Source organism: Engraulis encrasicolus, chromosome 11 (genome assembly GCF_034702125.1).
Source record: "Engraulis encrasicolus isolate BLACKSEA-1 chromosome 11, IST_EnEncr_1.0, whole genome shotgun sequence".
NCBI lineage: Eukaryota > Metazoa > Chordata > Actinopteri > Clupeiformes > Engraulidae > Engraulis > Engraulis encrasicolus.
Window position 1 is genome coordinate 23833801 of NC_085867.1, and position 23744 is coordinate 23857544.

Genomic DNA, 23744 nt, shown 5'->3' on the forward strand with positions numbered 1-23744 from the left:
CTGTCCCCACATCTCAGGTTTGATGTCAAACACTTGCAGCAACCAGCTATAAGGACTAGGCCAATTCAATGTACAACTTTCAAACAAAGAAATGTGGAAAACACTGTTTCCAAAGCCTTCACTCCTACATGGGCACTTGCCAATTACTTAAAGGGGTATGCCACTATTTTGGGGCCTAATACAGTTAAAATCGTTGGCTGGGGTTTACAAGGGTGGTAAAGTTTCTTATTTTTCATGTTAAGCGTTGTCTTGCTTTAAGACAAGTTAAAAGAGGGAATATGTCGCTAAGCTAGTGAAAGTCAATGGATCCGTGTAGCATGTAGCAATGCTACATGGATACATTGACTTTCACTAGCTTAGCGACATACTCCCTCTTTTAACGTGTCTTAAAGCAAGACAACGCTTAACATGAAAAAGAAGACAGTAATGTCTTACTTATAAACCCCAGCCAACAATTTTAACTGTATTAAGCCCCAAAATAGTGGCATACCCTTTAACAACAGATGCGACGAGCAGCAGCATGTACAGAAGAGAAAACTGGTGTATGTGATGCGCGCACATCCAGTAAAACAGGTGCTGGATCAAAACAAACGTGCGTAAAGGAAGAAAGGAAATCCGCACACTGTTGCTGCTCACAGATTTATTAGAACACAACGTTTCGACCTCAGGCGGTCTTCGTCAGGTGTATAGGTGTGTCAGCCCGTGAGTGACAGTTCTTATAGAAAAGGAAGGGGCGGGCATAGGGTCATCTGATATGAAATAACAATGTTCCCAAAATGACACATTATCCCAAGGAATAGCATAATTACATTGTGAAAAGACAAGAGAATTACAAAATGAAAGACAATAATAAAACCCATACAGTGAATAAATATATACACGTCACCAATACCTTAGATTGCCAGTGTTACCAAATCAATATTTACAAGATTACACATTACAACAATCCTAATGCATTCCAGAAGTTCTGCAGAGCTGAAGTTAATCCCAAATTATAGGAAAGGCTTAATGTCAAACTCCTCATTTAATCCATGTGCGGACATAGTATTCAGGAGATGGATGTAGTATGTCTCTCGTAAAAGAAGGCGATCATGGTTGCCCCCTCTAGGAGGCCTCTCCACCTTTTCAATGCCAGTGTATCTGAGAGTACATATACTGTGTACATAGCTGCAAAGATGCAAAATTCAATTGACCTCTACTGCACTGGCATTCCATTTGCACTTAAGTCTCCTCTAAAAAGCCTAGTTTCATCAGTCCTTGTGTTAGACAATGCAAATGATGATATTTTGCATTTTTCAGAGATAGGTCCAAAACAGTTTGAACATTTCAGAAGAGACTTCAGACCTTCTTATTATAGACGAAAGCAGGCTTGTCAGCTTGTGCCTGTGCTTGTGTAAACTAGAGGAGACAATTGTCAGTTACTGCACAAAATGTCAGATGTACCACGCTCCCTGTCAATAGATGTGTCCCTAATATCCCAACTGATGAGGTTAGCCTCAGTTGATATTACCATTACAACATTATCTTTTTGTAACTTTAAAAAGGTTGCCATATTAAGGTTGGGATGTTAAAAAGGGTTGCTTAAAACACTAGAACTACCACGGAGGGGTCAATTGACCTTTTTACCTAAAAGACAAGAGAGTCATTTGACCATTTGGACCCCCTGTGGACACTCCTTTTGTTGTGGAAATGTGGCTGTTCACAGCTCACAGCTGTCACTCAATCACAGAGTCGATTGAGCTATATAGTCACAGCAATGCTGCTCAATAGTTCTTCACACTGTTAATACGACCCACCGTGGTTCCAATCCTAGAGTGCACACATATGCAGATTTTTGGGGTAGTCTTTGATACAAAAAGAACAGGCACATAATGTTGATTATGTTCTGTTCCTGTTCATCAAAATGCTTGGGTCATACACTGTATTGTAAAACTGGATTCCAAATGTAAAGAGGAGGATACTGACACCCTCAGAATTGGAAACCCAGTCTGCACAGTGTTGGCTACGTTACATAATGATAAACATAATTGACTACCTGCACATACTGGTGCCACAGCTCTTACTCTGTATTCCTATCAACTGATACTCTGTATATTTGTTTCATAGCGATTCGTTTCTGGATTGGATTGGTCAAATCACCTGCAATGTGGAACTCTCCTCATTTGTTAGGCAAAAATTATGTTACTTGTTGTTATATACTGACCTGATTATCATAATTTTGATAGGACATCTTCCAAAACGTTCCAAAATATTTTATCCCAATTCCCTAACACTATCTTGAAAATTTAGCAGACTATTCTGCATATGATGACTTATATGAAGAAAATGTGCTGACATGCTGACAACCATTACACTGAGAATCAACCAATTGGGATAGATCAACAAGGCACATTCATTTGAAAATTTTACTAAATGTAAGCTGATTGTGTTAACTGTAGGATACTTGTACATAGCCATTTGCAAGGATGTACTAAATGATTGAGACATGTACAAAAGCATTTGAAAATTGATGAAAGCAATGATAAATGCCATTCTGTTGTGAGGAACTCCAAATTAGTTTTGGGATTTGTCCATGTTTTGAGAATGTCATCTCAGTTTCAAGAAATGAGCCAAACCAATGAAGAAAAACTGTAACACACTGTCCTCCAAACTGTGCTATCTGTCTTTGCTGCTGATATCTTCATGCAAGTTGCTATTTACCTGTGGTGATTTTGGAGGCTGACAGCCCTTGGGAAGAAGCTGCCTGTCCCTGTTTGTCTTGTGTGACCCCCTCACCCCTCACCCCACACACGGCCCCTAACAGCCTCATTACCATAACAAAATGAGTGATTAGAGTATTCGGTAAAATGACCCCTCTCTGGTACTTCTAGGTAGGCAGAAAAATCCTGGTAGTTCTAGTGTTAAAATGGTAAAAAAAAAACCAAAAAAAAAACCTCAATGGGGCCTTTGACTCAAACCCCAAAAAGTCACTAGGCTATATGAAACACAGTTAACATACTGTTGTTGTTCACACACAAATTACATAGCTGGTCGGCATCAACTTCTTGAGTGCATACAGAGATCCTGGTAGGCTATATTCATTTATAATCGTGTTATTGACAAGTTTGACAACTCTTGGCAACTACCTAAAAATGAGTCCTAACAACTTCTGATCACAATAGAACTGCCATAGATAGGATCCTCAATAACCCCTGAATTGACACCATTTTTGTGAAAAATTATCTTTACTGCTGCATTTATGGTTGCTATAGGCCTATGTATCCTGGCCGAGGTGAAAAAGCGTCCCCTAGAGGAGAGCATGAAACCCATCATTTTATCACAGAAGGCTGCTGACCCAAATGAAGTTGAAATCTTTATTATTTATAAGATGTGTGCAGATCCAATGAAATGGATGCAATCATGGTCATATCTCCCACAAACGCCTTGTCGGTGGACAAAATACCCTTTAAATCGCCGAAACATGTCTAATAGCAACTTCTGATCACAATGAAACTATCATAAATGGACTGAGCATCACCAATAACCCTGAAATTGACACTAAGATTGTGAAAATGTGACAATTAATATTAGTAGAGATATGGGTTCAGTAGATAGGCCTACTGGTCAGGCCGAGAAAGCTCCCCCTAGAGGAGGGGTATAACCTGGTCAGAAAATTCGAAACCCACCATTTTTCAGTAGTAGGATCCCAAACAAAGCAAATGAAGCAAATAAAAAAACAAAAAGAATTTTAGCACAAAAATCCTACGGGAGCTGTTTTTCAGACACTTCATACCACACTATTTACCAGAGGTGTTCACTGATGGAACTAGCTACTAGCTACAACTAGCTACCCACAGTCAAGTGAAAAATGAATGGGTGTCAATGGAGTTTCCCACACCAATATTTTTTTCTCGGTGTAATAGGCCCTACTATAGTTTTATTTGCCCTCAAATATTAATATTCAGTTCGAAGCAATAACTAATAAGAACTCACTCGAATATGGTTTGGGTTTTTTGCACCACTAGATCACTGGGCCAGCTAACTGAATGGGCATACAGACTGAGACTCCCAACGGAGTTCGCTCCCGGACGTGCGGTCCCCGGTGTTTCTATCACTCCCGGACTTGCGGTCCCCACCCGATTATATTTCACGTATTATCATATACTGCCACATACAAGCAATTTAGGGTTAGGTTTAGGTTTAGGGTTAGGTTTAGGGTTAGGGTTAGGGTTAGGTTTAGGGTTAGGGTTAAGGTTAGGGTTAGAAACAAAAAACTAACATCAACAAGATAACTGGCTCCGTAATATGGCGGTGGTACCGTTAGTCTGGCTAGTGGGAGCGAGATGAAATGGGAGTGTAATGAGATGGGAGCGTGAATCTGGGAATCACTGAATGTATGAGGCCAAATCAGATGTACTGTATCTAAGCACTTACATTATAGCGATTAAGCGGGATGTGCTTTTTCACGTTTTCATGCAGACGGCATCGGAACAAAATATCGATACTTCTGCATAAGTTATCTAAATCCAGCGCATATAATGCCTGGAATCAGAAGATATTTACGCTACCGGCTAGCTTTGTTTGCTAAGGAAGCGTGAATGCGGAAAAATATCACTTCCGCTTCATAGAACCAATGGGAGAGAAGCTTCTCTCTGACTCCGCCCCTCAATGCTTCACACTTCCGTTCTGGCGGGCTCTTTAGCTCCGTTTTATTTTGCTAACTAGTGCAGATATCGACGCAGTGACAGTGATTAAAAGCCAAAGGATGCAAAATGCAAAGAGAAAAATTGGTTCGGGAACTACGTGTGCAGTAGTTGGCTGTAAAAACTCTAGAAAACACCTGAAGGAGTGGTTAGATAGAGAGTGCTTTGACCATAGACCAGCCACGAAAAGGGAATGTTCATGCCCTCCATTGTTTAGTTTTTTTCGCAAGCCTGATACCGACTCGGAATCACAGGCCTGGCTTAGGGCATTGAACTTAAAGTATCCACCCCGGACATTTTTTGTGTGTTCCCATCACTTTGTGGACAAAAAACCAACCAAGAATAATCCGTTTCCAGAGTTGTGGTTGGGATGCACTGACTTTACCCAGCCAAAGAGGAGTCATGTCTCTGCCTCAAAGAAGCGCAAACTTCGGTGTGATGGTAAGTCCAGTAACTTTTAAGAAACGCAATAGAATACATTGTCATACAGTAACGTTGCCACCTTCGCTAAAACAGTTGATTGTTTTGGAGATGAGGACACGTGTTGCCTTCACCAGCTCGGGACCTCTCGAGACAGCTGACGACACTGCTCACATGATAATAGAGTTCTGGAGTTTGGCACATGAACGCCACAGATCCCGGAACAATCGGGATTCATTCGTGTTTTGTTTTGGTTCTCTTTTCTTGTTTTCACCTCACCTTGAGCCTCCACACACACACACCACACGACATATAATTTTAGCTTAAGTAGGCGAAATCAAACAGTCAGAGACCAGCATTACTGACATGTACATCTGCAATTGAATGACATCAACTGGTGTTGATAATGATAACAAGATGATATTTTAGCATTTATGATACTGTTTACATGCTAGTTCCATGCATGGGCGCCATGCTGATGATGCGTGTGTCGTCATCACATACCTGTAGGTTAATACAGGTCTGTGGTCGTCATACAAAACATAAGCTCGGGAACTCGTTGTTCTATACTTCAACCAGATCAACCTCGATAATTATCGATCTGACATTGCGTCACCAAATCTTCACGCCCACTTTCCCGAGGTTTTAGGTCGGCTTTCTTGGGATTCTCGACTTTTTGAACGAGCCAACTGTTCACCTGCCAGGCTAATGTTCACAGCTGACGTTACATCATTGCTCGCAGAGCCGTTGTGGCAGCTTTTGAGATGGGCACCGGAATTCTCATCCACATGTAGGCTACATCTGCTTGTACCAGGCTATGGCAAGCAATGTGGGACAAATGTATGGCAGGAAGCGAATGTCAACATAAACAGAGATTACACAATCTTCGATATGGTCAACACATGTTTTGGGTCTGTCATTTATGTTATGCGTACACTTTGGAATTAGATCAGAGTCTTGTTGTTACTACGAGCAGATGCAGGGCGGATGAGAATCCGGTGCATACCACAAAAGCTGCCACACTGATGTTGCACGTTGGGCTGTGAGATACAAGTATGGCAGGCTGGCGTGTGTATGTGTGTGACTAACCAAGGAAAGAGACTACATCATTCAAGTACTTAGGTCAGTGGTCCCCAAACTTTTTTCTCTGGGGGCCACATTATCGTTCCTGACTGTGATCAGGGGCCGAAATCAATCATGTGGGCTGTATACTAGGCCACTGCCCGTTATAGCCATAATTTCTAGCTCTGCAATCGCCATGACACGCTGAAGAAGGGCTCTGCCTGAAACGTTCATAGGCGAATAAACAGAGAAAAATCTGAAGAGTGCTGTCCTTTGCTTCCATCTTTCATAATTTCTAGCACAAAATAGTTCAAATGGTGCCTGTTCAAATGGTGAGATGCAGAGAGGTGGAGGGCCGGTCAAAGGGGCCTGGCGGGCCGCATCCGGCCCCTGGGCCTTAGTATGGGGACCCCTGACTTAGGTCATTCCACTGGCTACCAGTGAGATTCAGGATTGAGTTTAAAACGCGTCTGCTATAAGTCACTAAATGGCTTAGGAACCCCAACAGTGTGTTTTTTTTATTTTAAGAAATTAAAAACAGATTTATTCTCATCTGCCTTTGGTGATAGTTAATTATCTACTATCTATAACAAAATATAGTTTATTTTTTATCTGTTTTCTCTTTCTGTTATCTTTAGCACATTGAATGACAATTGTGTATGATAATGTACTACAAGGCATAGCTGATTGATTGATTGATCAATTGTGCTCCGTCTATGTGTTTTCTTTCCCTATTTAGATGCTCCCGAAACATATCGACGGGCCTGTGAGGTACTGCGTGCCACACTAAAATCCCGGGATGTCCATACCGAGTGGGAGGATCTGACACTGACTGACCATGCATACTGTTCAACGACCACACATACTGACCACGCATACTGTTCAACAACACAGTCTGTTGAAGTAGATAAGGCCACACCGTGCAAGAATCCTACTGTGACTAGCACCACAGTCATTGATGATTCTAGCTCTCAGCTGTATACAGGAGTGCGCATGACTCAATTTTTCACCATGGTGACGGTGTTGTTGCCATTCAGTAAACCATCAATTACCCTTCCTCTTGTTGACCAAATCCTGATGACCTTGATGAAGCTAAAACTAAACCTAGTATTAGAAGATATATCTCACCGTTTCAAAGTGTCTACATGCATGGCGAGCTTTGTGATCAGTCACTGGATTGGAGTGATGGGCGAACAGTTCAAAGATCCCCTGATCCCCTGGCTTCCAAGACAGACCATTCGTGCCACCATGCCCTTAGCGTTTCGGAGGCTCTACCCTCGAACCACCTGCTTCATTGAGTGTGCCGAAAGTGCTATGCAGACAGCCACAAACCAAGATTCAAGGAGTGAGACTTCCAGTGAGTATAAATCACGCAGCACTGTGAAATATCTTGTCGCTGTGGCCCCTAATGGGGTGATCATGTTCATATCTGATGCATATGCTGGCAGCAGCAGCAATACGTTTATCACTAGGGATAGTGGGTTTCTAGGCTGTCTTAGGGCTGGTGATGAGGTCATGGCGGGCCAGGGGTTCACCATTCGAGACCTGCTTACTGAACGAACGGTCCGTTTGAACATCCCTGCATTCACCGACGGGTGCAATCAGTTGACCAATGAGGAGATGACACCCACCAGGCATGTAGCCAATGTCCGAATACACGTGGAAAGAGCGATCCAGAGACTGAAGGTCTTTAAGATTTTATCCCAGACCGTTCCCATCAGCATGGCACATAACCTGGACAACATCTTGACCATCTGTGCTGGCCTAGTTAACCTGGAAAGTCCTCTGGTAAAAATGCCTCAAGAGTTGTAGAATCTTGCTTTGTGTCCCTGTGTGTGTAGTATAATTTGTTAATATTCCAAATGATTGTTAAAGTGATGTCATCCTGTGGGCTTGTATAGTATTTCACTTTTTGTACCTGTTATTATTAAATGCATGATCTTTATCGTTTAAGCCATTTGTTTTATTTCCTCAAAACGATTCAGTGTTATTAATGTACAGTATGAATTTACTATGATGAATAAATTGTAACACACAGGAAGATAAGGCAGGGCACTCATGAATGTAGTTCAGTGCAATAATGAAACGAAATTACAGCAAGCTTTATTTTCAATTTTGTACAACATAATATTCATCATTACAGGTATATTACATTATGTAAACATCAGACATTTGCTGGCACCCATGGGCACCTACATAAGACAGTTATGTAACTAACTATTTTAGATATCCTTCCTGTTTTGTTGTTTGAAGCATGCACACTTCATCTTCCTCTGACTAGCATTTCTTTTAGACCCAGCATTCCACTGGTTCTGTCCATATGTGCAGGCAAGCCCGGTTTCCCCCTGTCTCACAGCATTTTCTATCAAGAGAGAGATATAGTAAAAACAGTGCATGAGTTCATAGCGAACATGCCTTATGATAATAGCCTATATTGCTCACATAGTCAACCCGATGCGAGTCGCTACCCGATGTGTGCAGATGTGCTTTTCGAACATCATTCACTACTGCAGCTACCCGATGTGAGTCGCGCATGATTGTCCCGTAGCAACTCTGGGTATTTCTCAAAACCTAGTCTGCACCTAGTGTGCTCAGCCTAATTAGTCACGCCCAGTCATTGGATACTCCATAGAGTTCACCAAAGCTTTCTTTCAAAGAGTATCCAATCACTGTGTGTGGCTAATTAGGCTGAGCACACTTGGAAGTGTGCAGACTAGGTTTTGAGAGATACCCTGTGTCTCGGACCCCAGCGCAAGTATCCACCACCATGGCCCCTCTATTGTGACCGTTTTAGGATATTTTCATGTCTAATACATTGACATTACTGATTTTGCGATGGCATTGTGAATGTTGGGAGGTTGAAAGGTCCCCTTTCCAGCGATACCCAGCACAAACGTTGGCAGGAGAAAAGGCCTGGTATTTCCAGCTAATGACCATATTGGCTACTATTTTGAAGACTATTGGTGGTTGCACAAGTCAAATGTGAGGCTCTCACAAGGAAAATAATTGAATGGGCATATTATACGTTTTCTGAATCAGCAGAGTCCCCCAAGTATTGAGGTTGCCCAATTTTGTATCCCTGGTTTGTTTCAAGCCATAGACCAGGGGTAGGCAAATAGCGGCCTGGGGGCCAAATCTGGCCTGCCATCAATTATATTCAGCCCACGTGAGTGCAGTCAAAGAAATAGCCTAATTGAAACAAATGCAGAGAGGATGTGTCTTTGTCCTTGCAATCAACTTTTGGTTCCATGGCTGTTGACAACAACATGCATTTTGTATTGATGGCCATCAATTTTCAACTAATGAAACATGTTATAACAATAAACAACTGGCTATGTAGGTATACATTAGTTACGGCAGGAGATGTAGCAGTCTGCATATTATAGAAGAAAATTAATGTTTTAGCAAATTACATGAAATGAATTGCTTTTATGTTAAATAAAATGTATTTCAAATATAACAGAAAAAAAGTTGAACAACTTTTTAACCAGTAGAAAACCATGGCTGGCCGGCCCGGACAGGAAAAAAATTACCCGTGTCCAAACCTAATCCTGCCATAGACATAAACGAAAGCATACAGTTTAGCCAACATTTGTGAGAAAATGTGACCTATGTCTGGTTTAATGAAGTGCTGTGGCCTATGTGTGTCAGATTCAGTAATGTGCTTAAATGAAAGCCTGAAAGGTCCCCTTTTCAGTGATGCCAAGCACTAAAGTGTAGAATATTGACAATACCCCCAAAATGAGCCTGAACTACACATACATCTGATTGCAAGAATGGAATTTAACAAGGGGAGTAGTAACTTCAAGAGCCTAAAAAAGTGGTTTCGCTACCACATTTGAGTTTGTTTTTCAATTGCATTGTACAGGATAATAGTTAAGATTTAAGTGGGAAAAGTTGTGAAATTATTTGTCTGTCATTTGCTTTACAAAATGAAAACCTGACATTTGAACAGGGATGTGTAGAGTTTTAGGTGCACTGTACATAGGTTTTTCGTTTACAAACATTAGTGTTGTGAGGAGGGGCAAGATGCTAAGCAGCCAACCACGTGAGCTCATTTTTTGACTGACAGCCATTTCCAACAATCAGAGGTTAAACATTGTGCAGCCAGGGTCGCTCAGTCAGGTATTAAACAGTAAACCCATGTATATGAAAGGGTGATTTGCCACACTCAATCAGCGTCCATGTAAAAATATTATGCTTTTGACCGATAGGGGGTCCCCTGAGAGTTAGGGGTGGTGGGGGCCCCACCCAATCAGTGTCCACGTATTTATATATTCATCCTGAGCTAATGAATATAAAAGAGTTATTTTCCTTTTGAGCATAACATTTAGTGTCCCCTGGCTGGAAAACTTGCACACCAGACTATGCTATTACATGGGGATTTCCCTTGACAAATATGAGTAGAAAAAGAAAATACAAATATAGAATCCATATCTCTCCCCCTTTCCCCTCTCCTCTCTCCCCTCTCATTGACCCCCCTCTGACTCCTCACCCCTCTCTGTCTCTCTATCTTATGTTTACTCATTAATGCCTGATAGGCGCACACACACACACACACAGAGAGAGAGAGAGAGAGAGAGAGAGAGAGAGAGAGAAGCCATATTTAAGACACACTTGGGGAAAATCAGGACAGTTCCCAAAACTTGGACTGAGAGAATACTGTACAGCTGTTAGGATAAGTCAGGGACAGTCTGAGACTAGGCCTATAGGAAACTCCAGAGCTCTGTGTCTACTACTCGTTGTCGAAACTTTGACAAATAACTACTTTTTGTACTTGTACTTTTTGGAAATAAATCATTGGATTTTTATTATACTTCTATACTGAGTTGTTTTTTTTTTTTTTTTGTTTTTTGTTTTTACCTCGAATAAAGAACTCGCAGGGAACAGGGAAGGGCAAAAAGGCCCGAAATTTTCCAACAACACCTACACCTCTAATACTCCAGCTATGCAAACCTGCTAAACGTCATGGGCCTACGAGAAAGGAGACATGTGATTATTAAGATATTGGAGCCAAAGAACACGTTGAAAATCCACAACACCAGAGCAGTTACAACCAGGTTACAACACAAAACAGTAGCGCACCCACGTGTTCAGTGAATGCACCTGCAACCGGGAAGGAGCACGCCGTTGCCATGGTAGCAAATGAACACTTCCCTAAACAGAATCTCGGGAAGCGCTTTCTGCACACTTGTGCAGTCAGTGTAATGTCGAAAGGATAATAGTACCTGCTCGACTAAATTAATTTATTAGTGTAAAGAAAATTATTTATCACAGCCTATACTTGATTTCAAGATGATGATTGGACAGAAGAACAGAACGCTATGTCGAGAATTCACTGGACCAACACCACATTCTGTTGCGGTGGTAAGATGGCCAAACAACATTAGAAAATACCGATAGTCGAAATAATAACCAATTAGCGTCGTTGATATATAGGTTAATATGTGTGTGTGGTATTTTATGTGTTTCAGTGCGTAGGTTTTCAGCCATCCACATTGCACGTGTTGTATTTCTTCATTTTTAAAAGCTCGCCTCGCGGACACGTATCTGAACCAAAGCCATTTTGCCCTATGAACTGGTGATACTAGGGTACATTCCTATATACGACCTTGCGTCCTTGTGCTTGTGTCCCTGGCCCCTCTGTGGAGAAAACAATACAGCTCCTCCCGCTGTCAGCCTTGCCAAAACAATTTTTGAGGGACTATTCTACATTCACCATCCAGGTTGCAAATGAGAAAATAACTTAACAATTGAGCCCCTGCAAGATATTTAAATATAATGCTGTTGTCAGTGATGTCATCCTGACATATTTTCCTGGTACTAGGCCACAAGCACAAGTGGAAGACGCAAGGTCGCATATTAGAATGTAAACCTGGTTGCACCCAGTGAGTGTAAAATCAGTTTCTTACACCCTCTGCAGCTGTAGGCTGAGGGTTTAGGTGTCTTGCCCATCCATGGAGTGGTAGTGGAAGGGTGGGTGGCGTTTGAACCTGCAACCCTATCTAAAGCCCAATCTCCTGAAACATTAGGCCACGGCTGCGTACATTAAAGTTCAGAATATTAAATGTCTTTGAATGTGTTGAATAGGCGTTTTTGTTTGTTTGTTTGCCTGCCTGCTGTTTTGTGATATAAAGCTTGGTTGATCTTGATAATGTCACAATGTGCCATAGGCTGATGCATCAAGTTCAGTGAGTGTCTGTCTTTGCTGAATATCCAGCACACAACTAATCCAACAGTAGTATCAAACCATTGTTCAAAGCCAATAACTGAAGTGAACATCATGACATATTTTCTTTAGAGGGCAAGGCTACCCGCCTTAAGACCCCCGGACCACGTCATCGTGGAGAGGAGGAAACAAGAAGCAGCCCGGGACAAGATACTGGAGTTCACACGTGATCAGACCACCTGTGATGTGAGAATGCGCTGGGAGAAGAGCTCTGACCAGCACATGGTCATGGGAGCTATCGAGAGACGCGTCAGGGTTGCCATGGATAAATATGAACTAAGCATAGAGGAGCGGAGAGACAGGTAGGCCACTGATCTATAGTAAAGTATACGCCTTTGTTACCTTGCCCACTAACAGTTCAACAAAGGCGCTTTTGCACACCTGAAGAAGGTCGGATGACCGAAACGTTGTATTAAAGTTTGTTGGTGGAATTGACAGTGTTCGGGATTTCTTACAATTTATAGAGCACTTTTAAAACTGACCAAATAAACGCTGTCTTTCAGTTACTCTCTTGCATTTTCCATTACTTCCATGCACCTTTTTTGTGTTTTTAGGCTGCTGAACAGTGTCCTCGTTTTGTGATTTTAGCACTTTATACAGTGTCTGTCTTATTTAGCTCGTTTTACATTTCATTTACAACTAAGCAAAAACATGCAAGCCCTACATCTAAATGACGTACTGGTTGTTGGAATAAGTGAAGTAGACTGAGAAAAAAAGGTCTTTGAAGTATTTAAAGACTTAATTTATGTTCTCATATGTTATATTTCTTCTGTGTATGTTTTTTAAAATGTGATTTCAGGCTGCATGCTTTGCTGGAGCAGGAGGAGGGAGCTCTGCTGCAAGAGATGGAGGAGAGGGCGGAGACCATCCTGGAGAGGCAGGCCAAGATGAGGGAGAAGGCCAAGTCCCTGCGCGAGAAGAGGGAGAGCGATCGCCAGCAAGTGGTGGCCAAGAAGCTGGAGCAACTCTTCAGGTTGGCACATGATGATGACATGGCTGAGGGTTGCTGTTTTCTTGTGTGTAGATTGGTTATGGATTCAACATTAAACCCAATTCATTCAAGTTTATCCAAAAAAAGTGCAGGAGCTACAGTGAACTTTATACTACCTTACTTTGCATATGGCAATACACATACTTTCAATCACTCTAGGATAGGTTCCCAAAGATCACCACTGCATGCAATTCTACATTTTGCTTTCACCATCCCTGTGCCTACTTGAAGAGCATCTGTTGAATGCATTCAATGTATGTTTGATATGGTTGAAAGGCACCATAGGTTTTAATCTTTGGGGGAGTGTTTTGGGCAAGGTACGGTAACTGGGCAATGTCAGTATCAGATTCTTTATCACTGACGCCAAGCAACAGAGTTTAATCATGACAACTAAGATCAACAGATGGCAGCTGTCAACATTTTACGGTCATCCCACCTGAAGGTTAGGAGTAGAAGACAATGTGGTTATACCCAGCAAGATCACTTCATCGCGCATGATCACTTACTTTACATTCGGTGCACCACTGTTATTCACTCAGGGTTTTTCAAATGTTGCCCAAATTGCCATACTATATCTACCGCAAATGCGGGCGGTGCTGGTTACTATTTCAGGTACTTCTCCACACACTGGCTGCACAATTAATGCATCAAACAGCATACCAGCAGGTGGATTCAACAATGGATTCGAATGAGCACCTCCGACAAAAATAAAGCTTGATCGTAATCAACATTCGACATTGGTGAACATCGGCGGCGGCACTACTGTGCAGTGTTGTATTTAAAACAATGAAATCGAATGTTGGCAGAGCAATGCTCTCCCCAGTTGAAGGAGAATTTCGTCCAACTCAAATATTTATTGGTATTGCTCACAGTTTTAGTGTCACCAATGTCGACTGATTTGATAGAATTACCCTATGACAACCCCCAATACAACTGCATATTGAAATTGTCATGGAATTCTCTTTTTACCTCTAACCTATCTGTGTCTCTGCCTATCTGGATCTCCTTCCAGGGAGCGCAGCGAGGAGATGCGGGCCGTGGAGGCGCGGCGGCGCCAGGACCAGGTGTGCTCGGAGCGCGACGCCCAGCTCCGTCAGCTGGAGGAGACGCGGCGGCAGCGAGCCGAGGAGGAGCGCCTCTTCGCCCAGCTGTGGGACAGCGACCGTCAGGCCAAGCAGCAGCGCGAGGCCCAGGAGGCGCAGAGGCACAAGCAGAGCAACGACGAGCAGGGGGCCTACCTGCGCATGCAGATGGACGCCGTGGAGCAGCAGAGGGCCGAGGCCAAGCGCCTCAAGGAGGAGGAGGCCATGATCATGGTACGTAAGCAGCATTTATCCTGAGAAGCCTACGAGATGTAGCCTGGCTCTCACGCAGACCCTTCGTGCTTCGTGCTTCTTCGTTAAACTTCGTGAGCTCGCACGAGGGTCTGGAAATCTTTTAAATGAGCCCGAATCAGATATTTCATAGCCTGTCCAATCAGAATCGCGGGGCGGGGTATATACAAGTCAGTGGTTGAAGTAGTACGTGATTAAAAAAAAAAGCCATGTGAATTCTCCAATCAGGTTCGAGCTGTTTTGAACACACCTGCGCCTTTCCAGAGCTAAGCGATTAACAATGTTCCAGATGGTTGGTAACAACCATCGCGTGAGAACCAGGTTACACAAGATATTTTTTTTTCTGAAAGGATAAGTCGGAGATGTATCCAATTAAAAGCTCAAAGTGTCATGATCTCATGTTCAAGGCTGACCCATGGCATGAACAGGTTTTTTTGTTTATTTTTTCTTCTTGTGTCTTTGGTGTCCTGCAGCGTGAGCAGAGGGAGATGCTCCGTCTGGAGGAGGAGCGGGAGCGCCGGCAGAAGCTGCAGAGCCAGGCGGGCCGGCGGCGCACGCTGGAGCAGTCGCTGCGGATAAAGATGAGGCAGCTGGCCCGCGAGCAGCAGGACGAGCTGGCCCTGGACATGAGCATCCTGCAGCAGCTGCTGGACGAGGAGCGTGACGAGAAGCAGGGCGAAGCCATCAGGAAGGTCTGTAGTACACTATCAAGTACTGAACACGCTCACATTTACATCTATACACATTGGTCCTAGCCTAGTAATCTAGAAGAAACGTCGAGAAGCAGGGCGAAGCCATCAGGAAGGTCTGTACACTATCAAGTACTGAGCTTACATTTACGTCTATATACACCTTTATAAACACTTTACTTAAAGGCCATTCTTTACGATGCGCATTATAATTCATTATACATGAATACGATCATAAGCTATCATGTTAAGTAAGGGTTAACGTTCGGCGAGAAGGTCGCTACCGTGGAATAGCAGCACGACAGAGAGAATCTTTAGACCCCGACGCGGAGCGGAGGGGTCTTGTTCTCTCTGAAGTGCTGCTATTCCACAAAGCGACCGACTCGCCGAAAGTTAACCCGCTTATTATATGGATACTTAAATGATTCACACATGCGGGGACATTTCTTTAGACCTATTTAATGTTAAGATTGTTGCTGCGCAAAACAAAACAGTGCCGTTGTGGAACACCGCTAGGCAACAGCTAGGTAGGCTAGCCAGGACAACAGGTGTTGTCTATCACAGCAGCTGATTAGAGTGACAAAAGACCGGACCCCCTGCGGAGTGATATGAAACATTCGCTTTAGCCACTGACTTGTATACAAGCCAGTGGCTTTAGCAGTGAACGTCTTGTTGCCATTGACAGCGGTAGCCAGGACAATGGGTGCTGTCTATCACAGCAGCTGATTAGAGTCTTGTTGAAAAGTCGCTTTAGCAGTGAAAAGTCTTGTTGCCATTGACAGCGGTCTGTTATAGACCAACCCGTCCGTTATCGAAAAATAACAGACGTCCGAACGTTGGGGAGTCCCGTTGAAATGAATGGAGCATTCGACAGATGACGTCACAACCATATAATAATGTCTGGTAATTAACCCAGTGTGTTCTGGAGCGACATATACGCTGGTTCTTGAGATTTTATGTGCTATTTAGATTTTAATTGGGAGAAGGCACCTTTTCCCAAAAGGGGCTTAGGCTAAAATGGGTTAATGAGGTTTCTCTATTCCACTCCACCAGATGGAGCTGTGCGAGGAGCAGAGCCGCTACCAGCGCTACCTGGCGGAGCAGCTGGAGGAGCAGCGTCGGCTGGAGGCGGAGACGGAGCAGTTGATCGAGGCAGAGCTGCAGCAGACCTGGGCACGCCGCGACGAGAAGAACCGCCGCGAGAGGGAGGCCCGCGACCGCCTCATGAAGGACGTGCTGGACACGCGACGCCTGCAGATCCAGGACAAACGTAATGGAAGCCTTTTACAAACGGGCCGGCCCACCAATATGTAACATTTTTAAGTTAGACATTATTCAATATGGTAACCAAGATAAAGCATACGTAGCACGTGTCACCAATGAAGTAAAGTGGGATAAAATCCAGATTCCTAAATGGGCGTGACTTTCCTTTTGAACTCCATTCATTCTGAACCCCCCACTATTCTCTTAATGGGGCATGGCAGCCACATGATGGAAGCCTAGAACCTATATGTCATACAATTGTCTTTAGTATTGTCACTTTAGAGGCAAACTAGGCAAAATTTTCAAAATAATTGATCACCTTCACAAGTCATCTGATACATAAGTAAGTCTTGATGGGGTGAAGAATATTCTCCTGATTGCTTCCGCAATCTGTTGGCTGAAACTACAGTGTGCTTGCAAACTACAGGTAGCGTCGAAGTATTGACTAGAAGGATTTATTAACAAGTTTAAATCGCTTTCTTCTGAAGGTACAGTTGAAGTACAGTTCTGGATGCTTATGCTGTGTGTGTGTGTGTGTGTGTGTGTGTGTGTGTGTGTGTGTGTGTGTGTGTGTGTGTGTGTGCGTGTGTGTGTGTGTGTGCGTGTGTGTGTGTGTGTGTGTGTGCGTGTGTGTGTGTGTGCGTGTGTGTGTGTGTGCATGTGTGCGTGTGTGTGTGTGTGTGTGTGGGGAACACAGTGAAGAGGAACATGGTGAGGCAGGCGGAGCTGGCGAAGGAGAGAGAGGAGCTGGACGAGGCCATCCAGCGGAACAAGAACCTGGACGAGGAGGAGAAGCGGCGGTAGGTGGCAACAGGACACATGGAGAGGGGTTGAAGGAGAACCCAAACGCCTACTTATCCCCGTCTCACTTTTTGTTTTGTGTTGCACAAAAGTCTATGCAGTCTTTGAAAGGTTGACTTTCATAATTTTTACGAAAACACGCCTGTACCATTGATGAGGTTTGTCACATTGTGCATGCAAATTTGTGTGTTATGTGAATTGTGTTGTCCAAAGAATGTTTACCTTGCAATTTATACATGATTATTATATAGCACATGAACTTTAACATCATATCAAGCATATAATAATTGTAATCACAGTATATTAAGCAACATTTGTATGCATTATTTGCATTTGACACGCATATACCGCTAGTTACAATAGAATGTGGGCATGAGACCATACAATACCACACAAAGGGTATATTCCAGTATGCAACCTTGCGTCCTCCACTTGTGCTTGTGGCCTCGTACCAGGAAGTAATATGTCATGATGACATCACTGAAAACAGCATTATATTTTAATGTCTCGCAAAAGCTCAATTGTAAAGCTCATTGTAAAGTCATTTTCTCATTTGCAAACTGGATAGTGAATGGAGAATAGTCCCCTAAAAATGATTTTGGCAAGGCTGAGAGCGGGGAAACTTACTTGTTTTCTCCACGGAGGCGGGGCATCAGCAAAATGTGAGGCCACAAATACAGGTGGAGGACGCAAGGTCGCATATTGGAATGCACACAAAGCCATTGCCACACCTCATAGAAATAATTGTATTAGTTCTATGGCCACACCTCACCTTCCACTTCATTGTCCTCCGACAGGCTGAAGGAAGCCACCCAGGAGTACCAGGCGGACCTGCTGGCCCAGATGCAGCACCAGCAGAGGCTGCGCGAGGCGGAGCGGGCCGAGGCCCACAGGGAGCACCAGCGCGGCCTGCTGGTCCAGGAGGAGTACGAGCACAAGCTGCAGCAGCTGCTCTCCAGGCCCCTGTCCAGCGCCACCGCCCCGCATCCCTTCAGGAGGAGGGGAGAGCCCCAGCAGCCGCCCCAAAGCCCTACCACTACAGTAGACCGCACCCTGGAGGACCTCACCCTGGCTTCCTAAAAATTCACTTAAAAAAAAAAAAGACTCACCTGTCTTATCGTCACCACAAAGTGCACAATGATTTGTAGGACACTTTACGTTTACGACTTTGTAAAAATTGCCTTAAAAACAAAATAAAAAAACAAAACAAAACTGTCTTTTCGTCACCACAAGTGCACAATGATTTGTGGGATACCTTACGTTTATCATCAAAGGACATCATATAACTAATACAAGAAATAAGAAGAAATAAATCTAGCATGACTAATCCCTGACTTCTATGCTGTCGTCTATAATCATGGTGCAGTGATGTTTTTTTACATTTTAACATTTATCATCAAATGATAACATAACTAATATGAAAAAGAACGAATAAACGTAGCATGATTTGTCACTCATTGTAAGCCTGTTGTATAAAGTTCTTGGGCACTCTCTAGCATATTGTTATTGTCCAGGTAAGATGGATGAGTTTGTTACGCCCTCCTCCAGACAGCTTCACCTGAAAGCCCATATGCAGTGCCCTACCGCTTGTGCCACGGCGTGTGAGCACGTCTGCCCTTGCAACATAAAGCTAGGCTATATATTATGTAACCAGGCCTGGAATTTCTTCATTTTAGGGGCAAGGCCACTTGGCCTTTTGAGTTGTCCATTTTTAAGGGCACAAAGGCCAAAAGGCAGGGCACCAAGGCCATACATGAAAACATTTTTGTTCTAGCAGTCAAATTGAAATGTATCCAGTATTCATCAGGCTGGCTAGTGTTAATTCAGAGTTTTTGGCCGGGGGGCTCGGGGGTCCTCCTGTTTTTTAGATGCAATTTCATGCATTTTAATCAATTAGGTGTCAGAGAGGGCATCAAGGCCACTGTGGCCTTATGGCAGATTTTTTTTTCAAGGGCAGAAGGCCAAAGTGCGAGGGCACGAAATTCCTGCCCTGTATGTTACCATATGCTGCTGAACATGGTTACAGAGGCTAGGAAATGCCTGCACACCTTGATAGTTGTGTACTTGCAGGTGTGGCTGTTTGAAAGGGTATCACTTTTCAGAAGAACTGAACAGTGAAATACTGCTAGTATTATGAACAGACTTTTGTAGCCCCATAAAGCATGCCGTACCACCAGTGGCACGCTGTAATAGTCACTGAAGGGTTTAATTACTATAGTATTACTCTCCCATGACATAACAGAGGGCCTTTAGTAATACACTATGACTCGGTCATTGCCATTCTGGAAACAGCAAATTTATAATGCTGTGCTTTAACTGGTTAATGTCTAGAAACTAATGTGAGCAATGTAGTGCTCTGTCTTTCACACATGCCCACAGCTCATTGCATCATGCTCTGGGTTACTCTAGGACAGGGGGGGAGATGGGTTGGATGGTGTGACATAGATTTTTGAAAAGAAAGGACACTTGACTTGACTAAAAAGGCAACTAAAAAAAAAACCTACTGAATCAATTAATCGCAATTAGTGCACTAATCTGACAGTCCTGATAATATAATACGAACTGCAGTAATGCAACTGATCACATACACTGGCTTCTGTTCAGAAACAGAATCATTATACTGATTCATTTTTATGTAGACCACATAGAGTTGTCATTCAGAGTATGGCCACTAGAGGACACACTATCACTTAAAATCCAACCCCCCAAAATACTCTTCTTGACGTGTATTGACAGCCATTATGAAGGGGGTTGGGTCCTGTAGCTTTGTACCCTCACCATACTTAACAAACCAGAAATAGCTGCTTGAGGTTTCATCATTACAGAAGGAATGGGAAAGAAAAAAATCCAGCTGTCTTCAAAATGTTCTGAGGCATCAGAGAGCCACTGGGACTTCTTCATACTCTTTGATATCTGTGCATTTGAAATGGGTTTTCTATTGATATTTCATGGCAGACACAGCTTTAAGTGTAACACAACAAGTTCAAAATTAAAAAAATGATTTGATTGATAATGCATACTGTACAGTGAAATATTTCAACCCTGCTGGTCAGCCAAGTGTGTGTGTGTGTGTGTGTGTGTGTGTGTGTGTGTGTGTGTGTGTGTGTGTGTGTGTGTGTGTGTGTGTGTGTGTGTGTGTGTGTGTGTGTTAATGTAAAATATAGAGTAGAGTAGAGTGAAATGTATTAATCCAGAAGGAAATTCAGGTGTCTAATAGCATACACAAATGAAAATTAATTTAGACATATTAAACATCCACCTATGAAGAGTCTTTCGTTGCAGTAGTGTGTGTGTGTGTGTGTGTGGGGGGGGTGATCAGCAGGCATAGGCAAGACAGATTAAAAAAAAAGTGCAGATGGTGGGGGTGAGATTTGGCAGATCTGCAGCTTCTATAAAGGAGAACGGTAGAGATAGGTGTGAGAGGTAGAGATAGTTATGTTGTCCAATCACCTATCACAATCTGTGTGTGTGTGTTTCATTCATTTTTTTGTGTGAACTACGCTTACTAAAAAGCTGGATGGCCCTGTGGACAAAGGACCTTCATAGTCTGTCTGTCTTGCAGGAAATGGCACAGGATCTCTAAGAACTGTTACACTGATTTAAAAAGTTGTAAATATGCCTAGGCCTAAAGAGAGCCCTTTAAAGCATTTGATACTTCGTTAAAAGCATGAACTTTTCCCACATTATTTTAATCCATAGACATGTGTCACTACATGAATTTGCCCACAAAAGCCATATCATTTACAGCAGTTTCAATAACAGTGGCTATTCCTTCCTACCCTTACAACATAAAGGGAGTTCTAACTTCTAAGCTCAGTGAATAATTGAGTAAGGTGGACTTCAGACAGATACAGTATCCTTGGCAGCTTTACCAACTCGAGTGTTTGAGTCTACACCCTCTGAAGTATTAAGTAACTTTCTAGCATTGCCGTGTTGAGTCATGTGTATTTGTAAATACTCTAAAGTCCCTTAATCTAGTAGGTGTGCTTCCGGGCTTTCGCAAAGCAAATGTGAAATATTTAAGAATAGTAGACCTAAATATCAACTTAATACACATCTTAATACAATTGTAATGTAGTTGCTTATAAGGAGCAATAAGTCATTGACTCTGCCAGTCTCTGAGTGTTACTATATAAGGTGCTGGTGCTTTCCCAGGTGAGGTGGGAAAACCATTAGACTCTGATACAACCTGTTCTAGCTCTTGTCATTAATGATTATGGTGCGGTGCGTGTCCCTTCAATTGTGTGTGTGTGTGTGTGTGTGTGTGTGTGTGTGTGTGTGTGTGTGTGTGTGTGTGTGTGTGTGTGTGTTGGTACCTGCTGGTGTGATTTAACGTCAGGGCCGGCCAACATAACTCCAGTCAACACCCCATACCTGGCTAAGGAGTGGTGCAGGAGTGGAGTGATTAGTCTGATGTCAGCAAGTCTTTTTTTCCACGTCTTCGCCTGTTGCTTAGACAGGTTTAAGAAGTTGCTCAGGTCCGCTGACTTGCCTGTTGTATTCACATTCGGTGTGTGTACTGTAGGCTTGAAAATGGGACAGACAAAACTCTACATTTCATGAAGCTTACTTGGCCTTGTGTGATTTAAGGAGTTATACAGCTGTACAGTGGTACAGCACTGGGTGGAGGAGATGACATCAGAGCAGGACCTTTACTGCAAGGTAAACCACCACTGTTGATTTTTATTGCTGTTCATATCTATAGGATTCCCAATTGGACTGTGTCATGTCATGGCACCTTTTTAGTGCCCGAGAGGTGATTGTGAGCTCATGTTCTCACATGTGACAGATTTGTTCTATATCTATATGCCTGTTCTCTTCAAGGACTCCACCTCGGCCGGCAGATAAGAGAGGAATCGATACCAAGTGGCTGTTTTCTTTTCTGTTTCATGCTGGAGCTTGTCCATTGTAAATCGTGTGTTCTACAACACAATTAAGTAATCTGTAAATGTCAGTGAATAGCTAACAAGAACTTTTTGCATATTAGGCCTATAGGCCTACAGACACACATTTTAAAAAAAAATATATTTTAACCCTCCTTAAATCTCTGTCAGACTAGTTTTGTAATTTTATTTTACACATTAGGTGAACAGTAGGTACACAGTAGTGTAGCCCCCAGTGGTTCTTAACCTGGGGTGCGGGCAACCCCTGGGGGTGCGCCAGAGATTCCAGGGGTTGCGCAGAATTGTTTGAAGTTGTGGCCAAAATGCTGCAAACAAACCAGTGGTGTAGTTTACTTTTTTATGGTGGGTATACTGTATATTTGAGCATTTTTTTGAAATGGGTATACTGTATATATTTGTGCTATTCAAAACAATGGATCAATCAATTTTAAGTGGGTATGGGCCCTACTGAAATCCCTGAAATTTAGAAGTGGATATACTCTGTATACCCGCGTTCTACGTAGACTAGGGCCTACACCACTGAAACAAACATAATTTGGCCAATTCAAAACCCAATTAAAGACATACGTATTCTGTATGCCTATTAGTCTCCATGTGAATTCATTCAGGTATTGACACATTTCTGAAACGAGAATCGTTAATCACTTAAAATAGTTTTTAGTGCGTAGGCCCTATACACGTTGGGGTTGCGCGTCTTGTCTTGGGCACAGGTAAGCGGGTGCCTACATGGCTGTATTTTTAAGAGAGTAAATAAGCAAACAAATTATCTGTTGGCCTCAATAATGATAACTTTTGTGCTAGTGTAAAAAAAATCACACAAACGATGGAACATTTCACGTGTAGTGCGCAACTCGACCAGATGGCGTCTCCTACAGTAAAACTTCGCCCTGCTCTCTCCATGAGAGTGCACTGCAGTCATGCCAGTCAATATGAGCGAGTCCATGGATACGGAGAGGAAGTAAAGGGACCGAATGAACATCCTCAAATATAACCCAAACGATTTTAAAACCATTTGTTCCTGGACTTTTCCTGAAGCAGTCTGTGATGACATTATGGGCGAAGAAATGGCACCAAGGTCTTTCGTCTAAGTGCTGTGTAAAACCATCCACCTGGCTACGCGGAACAGCTCCAAAGTATTCTAATGGCAAGACACCTGCCATGAATGGGGATCAGGTCAAGTGGCTAACTTGCTAGCACGCAGCGGAGGTCCTCGCAAGTTAATTCAAAGTAACAACAACAACAACGTATCACTCTGTGCGACTCTAATTGGAAAATGACGTTCGGGCAAGGATTAATCGCCGCACCAAACTTTGTGGGAATATCTCTATTTTTGTAATCGGAGTAGCTGCGTTCTTTATTTGCTCTAAAT

At 43.0% G+C, this 23744-nt stretch overlaps 2 protein-coding genes and 1 long non-coding RNA gene across 4 annotated transcripts in view; all 3 read left to right on the forward strand.

Moving 5' to 3' along the window:
* The first annotated feature begins 4734 nt into the window (after positions 1 to 4734).
* On the forward strand, positions 4735 to 8117 carry LOC134458862 (uncharacterized). The gene is made up of 2 exons (XR_010036668.1): positions 4735 to 5123; positions 6904 to 8117. It is a non-coding gene; the product is annotated as an uncharacterized LOC134458862 (long non-coding RNA).
* Positions 8118 to 11307: 3190 nt separating this feature from the next.
* On the forward strand, positions 11308 to 18934 carry cfap53 (cilia and flagella associated protein 53). Its single transcript, XM_063211257.1, has 8 exons — positions 11308 to 11531; positions 12466 to 12695; positions 13193 to 13366; positions 14397 to 14700; positions 15192 to 15410; positions 16461 to 16677; positions 17368 to 17470; positions 18269 to 18934. Exons 1-8 carry the CDS (start codon positions 11460 to 11462, stop codon positions 18549 to 18551), a joined length of 1602 nt encoding a protein of 533 aa, XP_063067327.1. The 5' UTR covers positions 11308 to 11459; the 3' UTR covers positions 18552 to 18934.
* A 2963-nt stretch (positions 18935 to 21897) lies between these two features.
* The window catches only part of myo5b (myosin VB), a 104677-nt gene continuing 102830 nt past the window's right edge, over positions 21898 to 23744 (forward strand). The window contains exon 1 of one of the 2 annotated variants that reach the window (XM_063210236.1): positions 21898 to 22133. In XM_063210236.1, coding sequence (XP_063066306.1) covers positions 22104 to 22133 — 30 coding nt within the window. In that variant the 5' untranslated portion in view covers positions 21898 to 22103. Of the gene's footprint in view, positions 22134 to 23060 lie in introns of those variants that run through there. The other variant, XM_063210238.1, reaches the window with a different exon arrangement.

Coding starts and splice junctions, on each gene's coding strand:
- cfap53 (XM_063211257.1), top strand. CDS start 11,460: ATGATGATTGGACAGAAGAACAGAACGCTATGTCGAGAATTCACTGGA. Junction 14,701..15,191: donor AGGAGGAGGCCATGATCATG/GTACGTAAGCAG, acceptor GGTGTCCTGCAG/CGTGAGCAGAGGGAGATGCT. Junction 17,471..18,268: donor GACGAGGAGGAGAAGCGGCG/GTAGGTGGCAAC, acceptor GTCCTCCGACAG/GCTGAAGGAAGCCACCCAGG.